The sequence below is a fragment of the Megalops cyprinoides genome, chromosome 1 (assembly GCF_013368585.1).
Source record: "Megalops cyprinoides isolate fMegCyp1 chromosome 1, fMegCyp1.pri, whole genome shotgun sequence".
In the NCBI taxonomy this organism is placed as follows: Eukaryota; Metazoa; Chordata; class Actinopteri; order Elopiformes; family Megalopidae; genus Megalops; species Megalops cyprinoides.
The window spans coordinates 40,809,515-40,820,729 of record NC_050583.1 but is presented as its reverse complement, the minus strand read 5'-3'; the positions used below and the strand labels follow the sequence as shown (position 1 = coordinate 40,820,729).

General features: G+C 43.3%; 1 protein-coding gene across 2 annotated transcripts; it reads left to right on the top strand.

Moving 5' to 3' along the window:
- Positions 1–869: 869 nt before the first annotated feature.
- On the top strand, positions 870–9,686 carry LOC118775054 (ADP-ribosylation factor 1-like). Of its 2 annotated transcripts, none has more exons than XM_036524755.1 (5): positions 870–961; positions 6,594–6,751; positions 7,176–7,286; positions 7,377–7,501; positions 7,775–9,686. In XM_036524755.1, the coding sequence occupies exons 2-5, from the start codon at positions 6,604–6,606 to the stop codon at positions 7,934–7,936; spliced, it is 546 nt and encodes a 181-aa protein (XP_036380648.1). In that variant the 5' UTR covers positions 870–961; positions 6,594–6,603; the 3' UTR covers positions 7,937–9,686. The 2 variants fall into 2 exon arrangements, with proteins under 2 accessions (XP_036380648.1, XP_036380657.1); XM_036524764.1 differs by having other exon boundaries at positions 902–980.
- The last annotated feature ends 1,529 nt before the right edge of the window (positions 9,687–11,215 follow it).

Sequence of the window (11,215 nt, the reverse complement as noted above, 5' to 3'; positions counted from 1 at the left end):
TGAAAGCATGGAATACAATTATGTAGAGTAAGATGGTGAAAAGCCAAATACTGTGACAACATCCTGTTAATGCTTCACTATCAGCCATATTGCTTTTTGCCATGTGTTGTCATTTACAGTGTTATGGAAGTTCCTGTTGAACAGTACTGAATATGTTCCTTAAATGGCTTAAAAGTCAAGCAAATTTACATAGTAAAGCTAAAATGCACTGCAACCAAGTTCTTTCTGGTGACATTTGGCAGGCATGACTACGCTTTTGGCGGTTTATGTAGTCTGATTTCAGATGCATTATGTTATTCGGTTTAATCAGCCAGTTACTACACACTTCAGCTGGACACTGAAATTAGTGTCTCATTAACTGGCTCATATTTATTGTCAGGAATTACATTATCTACCTAGCATACGTTGACCTTGTGTTCTTCACGTCACACGTGTGTTTATATTTACATTTTCGTCATTCAGCAGACGTTCTCATCCAGAGAAACTTATGAAGTTGTGTATATTCGCAAGGTTTATTTCCCTTGCTTCCTTTTTATTTCTTCGCCTTTAATTAGATGTCAGTGAAACGACAAATCTGGCAGGACTCTCCGTGAAATTTGTGCTGCAGTCTGAGGCTGGTGGTTTGTTGGCATCTTTCCACGTCCGCCTTGGGCCGGAAATATTAGATCCTGGGGCGGGGACGAGGTACCTCGCTTGAGGTCTGACTCGTCTTTCATTTTGTAGGCAAAAAAAACTGGGACCGCATTCTTCCCCACTGCCGCCCACAATTTCTCCCGGCATGCCGATAGGTCTCTTGATTGGGATGACGGTGTTTTTCGACCTTGCGGGTGACATGATTGGAGGAGATTTTATGACGGGTAGGGTCCATGACGCGGCTCTCTTCTGGTTTGCGAAGGACGCCATTTTGTTGTTAGCGGTGAAGCGGAGCGCGAGAGAAAGATCCAGAAGCCGCGACTCTGAGGTGAATATAAACTATTTAAGTATGTACTGTGTTTCTCCGTGTTTAATCCAACATACAGAACTAGCTTTGAGTATGTGCTTTCCCCGTATTTGTTGAGAATGTGTTCAACTAGCATCATCGTTTCTACCGCATCATACGCGACTGGTCCGCTCGGCAGCTGTCGAATGGGGTGTAGCTGGCTAGCTAACTTGGAGGAATTTAGCGAACGGCAGGCTGTCTGTAATCTGTACCCAGCAAGCATGAAACTACTTGTGTTATGGTAACGTATAAAATACCGACATTTCTTTCATATTTTGTATCTGAATTTATACGGAGTTACCTTGTTCACGTGTCCTGTGAACGGTGGCAAACTATGTAGTTTAGTTATCTAGCAATGTAAAGACAGGCTAGCAGGCAAGCGTTGGCTAATCGTTTGCTAGCTAGCTAATTACTTCCTAGGTTTACATGAATACGAGACATTACACTCGGAGCGACGCCCATCTGAGAAAATTTATTTCCGAGAAATAACACAAAGAAGAGGGTCTAATCTGATAGAATATACACAATGGCTCGAATTTGTCATTCGCATCGATGGAGTGGTAAAGGTAACCCTTAGCTAGCCTCTTTGCTTCTTCATTGACTAGGAAGATAGCCAGCCAGACGATAATGTTGGATACGGCCCTGTGGATCGCATTCTTCAGATTCACCTAACCAACGTTAATGCTGACTGAATTGAGTTTAGCTATCTAGTTGGCTACTAATTTAGCAGCCCTTATAGAACTACTTATTCTAGGTTAACATTACAACACTACTTAGCGACATAGGTGACGAGTTAACTCTTAGCGACACGAATATAAGCAGATGTCGAGCAAGATAACTAGTATTTGAGTTAAGATTGTCCTTAGCTAATGACTAGGTCATGACTAAATGGCTTCCTAGGAAAGTTACTTAGCTAGTTAAATACCGGTAATTTGGTTATGTTGACACACTTGTTTCTTGAAATTTCCGTTTCTCTTCACCTTTGAAGTTGGGCAGATTTAACATTTTGTGTCAGAAATTTACGATATGACAATTGAATTAATTACTGGTGATGCCTTGTTAAAGACCTAGAAATAGTTCTGTGTGCTGTAGTGAATCACAGTGTGTTGATAAAATACAGACCGGAATGCGATACGGAACGTAGCTACTGAGGTAACTTGGAGATGGATGAGTGGTTATGATTGGGATCGGGATTGAACTCACAAGTCACCAAAGGGGAGACAAGTGATAACCCCTTCAATTTACATGCATTTAATTACCTTTTCACACTTGATCCCATTTAAGGTAGTTGGTAATGACTGTTATCATGTGATGTGCTACAGGCTGTTGAGTTCAGGGCAGAGTTAGACATCCTTAATTTTCTTACCCTGTGTGGTAGGGATTCAGAGGGTGGGATTTTCCCAGTCTGCTGAAGATTTAGTCTAAATGGAGTGGTAAGTCTGCATAAGTAAGGTTGGCAATTCTCCGCAATTAGCTACATCAACAGCCACCATAACCTGTTTTGTCAGCTAATTGTTTTGTTTTACTAGAGGTCACATTTAAGAGTTTCACTCAGGCTTTATATGTACTGTTTTTGTCATTGGCTGTTGCACTTGATGGTAAATCCATACTTATAATGACATTATTTTGCGGGGGGAGAAGTAGCTACAGAAGCAGGCCAAAAGAGGTGATTGCTTTAGACTTGAGAGCTGAATTAATTTCACAGTGAGTGGGCCTCATGACAGGATGCAGTGGTAGCCCCACCCACACTGGGCCTCAATAGCAGTGTGGTAATTAGGGTTTTATGTGCTACAGATAATGGTCTTTCACAGAAGAAAAAGATTGAACTTATGCTGACCAGTGGCTCTGTATCAGTCATACTTCACATGTGTTAGATGTCCACACGGAACATATCCTAGTTTTCTATGCTGCTGACTTCCTTCCTGCATACAGGCCCTAGTGATTAGGTGAGAGTGTTCCCATTCCTTAAGTCTGACATTTTCATGTTTTTTTGGTCACGTTGCCTTGGAGTCGACATGGGAACAGTACTGGTCTGTTGCAGAACCCAATTAATTCCCATATGGACTAGAAAAATTATAGTGCTTAAAATGTTCTGTCAAAACTAAGTTTTGCTGTGTCAGCCCATCGACATAACCTTTCATCATCCAAGCCCTCACTGAGGTACAGGCGGTTAGAGTATTACCATTTTAAAGCGGCACGCGTTTGAAATAGTCTGATGTTTGTGAATACTTATGTTTCAGATGCATGTCATTTTAAGACTGCAGAAATAAAACCTTTATGTAATTTGACACCATGCAAATTGACAAGCATAAGCCCAATCAACAAATCAAAAGGGCCCAATTAAAAATCTTTAATCATTATATATATTCGGCAAGATGTCAGGTAGGGCCTTATGTCACAGACAGAAGTCATCTTTTGCCTTCTACAGCCAGCAAATGCAAGACTGGTAATGCAAGGCAAGGTCATTTGTCTAGCCAGACTCCCACAGTTGCTAATCTTGTGAGATATGGCAGGCTGAATAATCCAGTGTGTAGTGTATTTGAGATTTAGACTGGGACAAGGAATGCAGAAGCATTTTCCCCCTTTCCTCTCTGCACTTTCAATAATTCATTGCCAAGGGCCCCATTTATTAATTAATGAGCTCCTGAATAAAGCTGTGGCCCAACAATATGAAAGCCACCCTCATGCTGCTGACTGCCCAAACAGATGAATGTCACCAAGGGATGTTCTGTTTTTCATCAGTGGTGTCATTATTCAGATCATTGTAATATGACAGCCTCCTCTCCCCACCAGTTGTGCTTGAGATGGTTTCCTCAGAGGACACTTTTTTTCCTCCTGCACTTCCTGATGAACAGTGTGCTGGACCGTGATGTAAAGCAGGTGTTTTATATGTGTTGCAAGTAGGGGGGGGCGAGGCCATCCGACAGGCTCTTCTGACTCAGTCTAAAGACAGGCCAAATGTGTTACTACACCCTGTGTCACTTTTGTACTCCACGGTGGAGAAGAGAGGCCTTGCTATTTGTCTGAACAGGATTTACTGCATTTTAATGTGGTCAAAAGGAAACCAAGTTAAAAATGCATATGCTGTGGAGTGAAAGGTGAGCAGTTCCTTTCCAGTATTAGATGGTTACACAAAGTTTAAATGAGAAATATAGCCATCCTAGTGTTCTGGGAAGTTTGACTTCTGGAGGTGGGCTTGGGGTTTGTAATCTTCTTTTTGGGCATTGGTCACTGCTCTTCCATGATGTCTCACTGCACCTAGACCAGCTTCACCAGTGTTAATACTCTGTGTTAAGCTTTAGCATTGCGTCTGCATCTGGTTTATCCAACAGATATGATTTTGTTGGTGCATGAGTGGATGGGAGGGAGAAATTTCAATGTCACCATTGCATTTGAATGGTTACAGGAAGCATGTGTCACTGTTCCAACCCATCACACACATTTATTCTGTGTGACTATTGGTCAAAGCTTGAAATTGTCTTATTTTTTCACGCTTAGTTCTCTGCATTGTTCTGTAGCACACTGTTGAGAGTTTGCTGAGCTGCTTTGACAAACTTGTGGAAATCGGTGAGAAGCAATTGACACTAAGGTTGATACACTCCAGATTCTGCTGTTCGATGTAGTATCCAGGCAGCGAAGGTACCCCTTTTTCATGAGTATTCTGTTTGGATAAGAATTAGGCCATGCAGAAGTTGTACCCTAGGGACACACCCTGAGCATTGGGAAAGCGATAGAATCATTCATTTTCAACAGAGGCAAGGGCAGAAACTCATGATTTGGTAGCAGGGTTCTGGCTGCTGACAGTGCACAGCTGGGGGCAAAGATTCTTCTACTTTTGACACTCATTTTTGTATGTGGTTATAGGAAGTGGGGGTATTCCAGTCAAAGGCTGCTGTGGTTGAATGCTTGTAGTTGTACTTGTAGTTGTAGGGATGTTACCACTTTGCAGTGATGGTAAAAAAGGTAGAAGACAATTACAGCCATCACAGTGTTAGTATCTTGCTGAATCTAGTTCAATTTACTGCCCCGGTTTTGACTATTCAAAGCAGTGGAATACAAGCTAGCAGGCTTACTGAAGTTCAGCCATAGTGTTAGCTAGTTGCTGGGTAGCTAACATGCAGCAAATAACAGAACAAAAACAGTACCAATTAATAATGTATGTTCTGTCAGTATGTTTGTTAAATTTCTTTCATGTTGTACAGGAGAAGCAGTGACTGTTGTTTCACCCCTTCTTTTAATATTAACAACGACCAGTAAGGGTCCAGAGTGGTGGGACCATTCCATGCTGCTGATGGTGTCCCTGGGGTTAAATGGACATTTTTGGAAAAGTACTGCTCTGGATTGACATTAAAAGGTCCATTTAGAGGGAATGTGGTACTGCACATTTGGTGACACCTTCTCAGACTCCTTTGTGGCAGTGGTGACCCCCTTCCTCATTAGTATCTATCATTTTACAGGTGTAGCATTACCTGTCCCATTTCCTCCTCAGCAGTGGTGCCACGGCACAAGATCCTCTTTCCTGGTGTGCTGGCCTAAATTCAGCCCGCCTTGTGACTGTTTAACTCCATTGTCTTTCAGGGCCAGCACTGCAAACCAGGGCTGGTAGTTTCACCTGGAATCAATGAACTGCAGGTTGAAAGAGTTATGTGCTGCTTCTGCATTTGGGATACATCAGAAATGGTTACAAAAATGTAGAATGCAACTACACTGGACTAATTTTTTGGGCTTCTGTGCTAAAGAGTATTGAGCAATGGGAGATGAGGAAGTGGCCTCAGGTTTCCCTGAACCGAGGGCCATGTATGCCTTCAGTGCCAGATCCTGCTCTTTGCTCCTTGGGTAAACAGTGACGGGAACCATGTCTCTGCATTGCACCGCCACTGTTACGCCAGTGAAAGGAAGGATTAATGAAGCTGCCATACAGACAGAGCTGCTAGTTTATTGAGTTATAATAAAGCTGAGTTCAATGTGTGATCTATTAATCTGACAGCTCTGTATGGGGACAAAGCTGTGTTATTTTTTTAGACTGAAAGACGCCACTGTGTGGGGATATAGTAGAGACAATAAATTAACACTGGCTGAACCAGCTACTGGAATGTGTTTCTCAGCACCATTTTAGAGCATGAGGTACATAATGAATGCTTTCTGTGACATTCTCATGGAAATGACAGTGGTCCGTGAACTGTGGTCATACATTCGTAGATAATTGCTGACAGAGTAGAAACAGAATCACAGCTGCCATCAGAAAACCTTTAGGATCCAGCCATTGCTTTCTGAAGTGTGCCTAATGGGTGTAGACTTATACAGGAAATGCGCTGTAAAGTACTGCAGTGTACAGGGATTTTCCTAACAACCCTTCGTGTCAGCCCCAGTTAAATGTTTGGGATAAGCATGCATATGTGTGTACAGACTTTGAGAGTGCACTTGTCAGTTTGTACCTTGTGAGAAAGTTAAGAACTTAAGTTAAAAACTAGTTAACACCACATTTTATGCAGTGTTTGCATCTGCAGTTTTGCTGTGTATTGTAAAGAAAACGTTGTAATTGTATAGTTGCCTTGTTGAAGTAGACCTAAACTCTGTCAGGTGACTGAACTTTCGCTGCGTATTTTTTCCACAGATATATCAAGATGGGGAATGTTTTTGCAAACCTCTTCAAGGGCCTGTTTGGGAAGAAGGAAATGAGGATCCTCATGGTGGGGCTGGATGCAGCGGGGAAAACCACCATCCTGTACAAACTCAAACTGGGAGAGATTGTCACCACCATTCCCACAATTGGTGAGTGCAACCCCTGGGCCCTCCTAACAACATATCCTGCATCGGCTGCTTCACCTTTCAGGTTGTTTTGGCAGCTTTCCACACACATTGTTTTCTTTGCTTGTCTCAGTAGTTGAAGTCGAAATTAAATTCTTTATCTGGTATCTCTCTGCCACATGCACAGAAATTGGACTTCTCTCTGGGGAATGCATGGAGGAGGGGCCCCACTTGCCCTCAGTAGATTGAAAGCCGCTTCAAACCTGGTTATTGTTTAACTCTGGTCTCCCTGTGCAGCCGTTTTTTACAGTTTAAATAAATAGTAACTGGGCAGCCATCTGGAAAACACTCCTGCCGCAGTGTAGCCGTGCACATCTGCATAGATAATGAGCAGAGCAGTGGCGGTGCCCTGTGTTGCTGCTAACCCTGTTCTCTTTCCCCTCTGCAGGTTTTAATGTAGAAACGGTAGAATACAAGAACATCAGTTTCACAGTGTGGGATGTCGGTGGTCAGGACAAGATCCGGCCTCTGTGGCGCCACTATTTCCAGAACACACAAGGTGAGGGAGAGACTGCAGCTGCAGGTTCTGTGGTCCTGGTGGACTGGAGCCTGACCCTCCCTCACCTCTCTGTCTCTCTCTGCTTCTCAGGACTGATCTTTGTGGTGGACAGTAATGACAGGGAGCGTGTGAACGAAGCGCGGGAAGAGCTGACGAGAATGCTGGCAGAAGACGAGCTGCGGGACGCTGTCCTACTCGTCTTTGCAAATAAGCAGGTGAGCCTTGCTGACAGCCTAGCTGCCCACAGCAGAAAGGGCCACAGAGTGTGGTCTTCACTCCCTGTTCCCTCCCCCCCTTCCCTCGTCAGTGTCTCTGTCCTGGTGGCACTCCCCATGTCACACCCACGTGCGGTTCTGTAGTGTTCAGTCTGTGGGTATTTATTCCCTCGTTGAATTCTCTCACTCTCACTCTCACTCTCTCTCTCTCTCTCTCTCTCTCTCTCTCTCTCTCTCTCTCTCTCTCTCTCTCTCTCTCTCCTGTCCTACTAGGATCTGCCCAATGCCATGAATGCAGCAGAGATTACAGACAAGCTGGGCCTACATGCCCTTCGCCAGCGCAACTGGTACATCCAGGCCACCTGTGCCACCAGTGGGGACGGCCTCTATGAGGGCCTGGACTGGCTCTCCAACCAGCTGAAGAACCAGAAATGATCCATTCCATAGCCGGTGTGACAGGTGCAGCACTGGTCCTGGCCCTGACTACCTATACCCCACCACCACTCTGTCTCTCTCCAGCCTCTTCCTCCTCAGGGCTCTGGCCGGTGCTGCCCTGCACATGTGCGTGTCAGTGTGGGTGTGTGTGTGCGTGCGTTTGTGTGTGAGAGTGTGTCTGTGTGTCTGCCAGTGGGAGCAGTACTGGTGTGCCTTTACACACCTCCTGTGGAAACAGCAGTCCAGCTCTCTGAGCGCCTCTTCCTCTTGGTCCTCCTTTAGAACAGCATTCGGCACGCCTCTCCCCGGTGTTGCAACAAACATGGTTTTCACAAGGCAAAGAAAGAACCAGGATGCAAAGTACTGTCATCTTTTAATATATATAAAAAAACCTGATTTACACCACCAGTGTTAGTGTTGGAGAAACATGCATGTTTAATTGTTGGTTTGAAACTCTGCCCTACCCTCACATCGTAACCTGTATCAGGTTGGAAGAGACATAAGAAAAGGCTTCCATCCTAGATTCTTCTTTGCATCATTTGAAAATCATGCTGTTTTCTCCTCCATGACTAAAAAACCAACAACCTACAACTGTGGCTCTTATGAACACTACCTGTTTTTTTTTTTTTTTTTTTTTTGCTTTTTGTTGAGAGATCATGAAGCACAAGTCAACACATGAGTAATATTTTTATTTCCAACTGTCCAGTTTGCTTTGAATTAAAAACTCCATTATGTTAAGTGTTGTCATCTTGTACAGCTTAGTGTTTTTTTCTTCTGGGTCATTTAAGTCATGTTGATGTTAACGCTTCTGGAAGACTGGCAGATGTTTTTACTGTCAGCCGCAGACAACCTGCTGGGTTTGCGGTGGTCGGGACTACCTGCTGTTCCACTGCTGTGCAAGGTATTGTTTGTCAAAGCTACTAGCCACAAAGACTGGCAGGATTTGACAGGCTTTACTAAGTTAAGTAGACTGCTGGCCTGTGGAGGCTCTGACCTCTTCCTAGAAATGTTACATGCGTTGAGTACTGCTCAGTACTTGCGTCTGCTACAGTTGCTAAACCAAATGAAACTGAGCAGTACCACTCATCTGGTTTACAGTACTGATTTTGCCTGCTTGTCTCTGGTGTGATGAAGGCACACTCCAAAGTTATGAAGAAAAGTGGTATAGCAAAGGGCTCAGGCCTCCACTAGTCCAGACTGCTTAAACCTTCACCGCTGCATAATCATGTCATGGTGTGGCTCTATTGTAGTCTATGGAATGATTCGGCTTGCCAGTCCATTCATTGCCTATGGAATCTAACCTTGTAGGAGTTGAAAGAGGGTGGTGGAGCAAGCTTGCCTTCAGTACAGGTGTGAGTTTAGTGGAGCGGAGTTAAAGAAACTGCGTAAGCTGCTGGTGGACATTTCAGCAGTCTTATAAAGGTAGGGTGGCATATTTGTTCAGAACATTTTTTTTTCAGCTGGTGTGTAGAAAACGTACTTTGTGGGATCTCCTGTACTTACTAAAGAGTTGATTTTTTTTCCTGACTCGGCGTGGAAAATGCAATAACTGGCGCTTTTTGTTTATGTGGAAGAGAGCTGATGCACAGCTGTATCCAGGGACAGTGAGGCCTTTTCAGAGAGCTGCTCCCACTTTGTTTCTTCTCTTTAATTTGTTTTATTTTTATTATTTAGATTTTTTGTACAGAATACCTGCCTCATTAGTATGGTCTGGTGAGCCAGGTGTACAGTTGCAAATCAAATGCAAAATGACCCACATGTCTTGATCAATGGGGGTGGGGGTGGTGGAAAGGGGGCAGTTAACAGTGATGCAGGATTTAGGCCAAAACCACTCACACTGCTTTGAGTGACATGTAGAGGGTGCTGTGAAGGCACTGGGATTAAGAGCAAGAGCAAAAGCAACACTGTACTTTGCATTGTCATTAAGTTCAAATGCGCTTTTAAGACAGGCATTGCCTGCTTTCCCTTGCCACAGTCCAATAATTAATATGCTGGTACAGACACCTGTTGGTTTCCTATGCAGTCATTTTTTGGGAATTGATTGAGACACTACTGCACCCCCACCCTAATTTCTAGCTTTAAACTCTGCTGTTTTGCATCATAGGTTTGTAATCCTCACAACACCAGGTCAGTGTACCGTGAATACATCCATCAGAAAGGTGTACTGTGTGAACATTCCCTCCCCTTGCAGTGGTAGGGAGGATCCTAAGCCACCCTACATGATTGTAAGTGGCAGCTCATTTCAGATTTAGCTGGGGAGGACTATTGTCTGATTATGTGCTTTTTTGATTGGTTATCAACCATCTTGTCCGCAAATCTGTCACAGGCACTGTAGATCTGTACTAACGCAGTACACAATTACCTGTGCATGGGGATGTCGTCCATCAAATCCATAATGATTGGAGGAAGCTGGAAGGTATTGTCTGCAGTCTGTAATGTGGAACGAAGATGGCCGTAGTGTAAATAAAAAGGCCACTTTGGTGACCCTAATACAATCCATGGCCTGCATATGTGTGTCTGAATCACCTTAAATTCACAGCCCGTTACTAATCTCTCAAAGGGGAGTGGTGGCCTTTTTCTGTGCACAACTGGAGAACTGCAGTTATTTTTGCAACATGCACCAAACTTAGTAAATGTGGGCAAGTATACATGACTCAAAGATCCTCATTACTTACATTTTGGCCTTTTTTGTCTACCGTGAAAGCCATAGTGCAAAAAAAAAAATCCTTAATTTTTGAATTAAAGTGAGAAGTAAGTCAATATATTAACTTAAATATAAATATATATATTTTACGTAGACATTTCATTTGCCATGGTTCAGACGTGAAGCTTTAAGTTTGAGAAATCATCTGTAAAATTTGGAAAAACGGTCTGCATATGTTTTTTTTTTTTTCTTTTCCTTGAAAACGTTAATTTCCGTTTGGTTTTAGCTTTTTTTTTTTAACCCATTCTGTAATATCTGAGAAATGCACTATAATAAAGATCTCTATTACAGTTGTGTGTGTATTAAAATAATTTTGTCGGGAAGGGTCGTTTTACACTGTTTAAAGCTTTGCCGAACAAATCCTGATTTTGCGATGATTTCAAGACTACGAGAAATGATCGCTGATTCTAAGAAAAAGTCCTTTCCATGCGGAAATGGCGGTATACTTGCACTGGGACTCGCGGACGGTTTAAAGGCCTTGAAAGACGAGGACAGGATCAAATCGTCCGCTAGATGGCAGAATTGGTCCTTTGAGTCGTGGAAATTGAATTCTTTCTAGTTTTTATATTCACGCA

What these genes read in the sequence shown, in the direction of transcription:
- LOC118775054 (XM_036524755.1), top strand. Translation starts at nt 6,604, where the DNA reads ATGGGGAATGTTTTTGCAAACCTCTTCAAGGGCCTGTTTGGGAAGAAG. An exon ending in CTATTTCCAGAACACACAAG is followed by an intron (nt 7,287 to 7,376) that starts GTGAGGGAGAGA and finishes TCTGCTTCTCAG; the next exon opens with GACTGATCTTTGTGGTGGAC. An exon ending in TCGTCTTTGCAAATAAGCAG is followed by an intron (nt 7,502 to 7,774) that starts GTGAGCCTTGCT and finishes CTGTCCTACTAG; the next exon opens with GATCTGCCCAATGCCATGAA.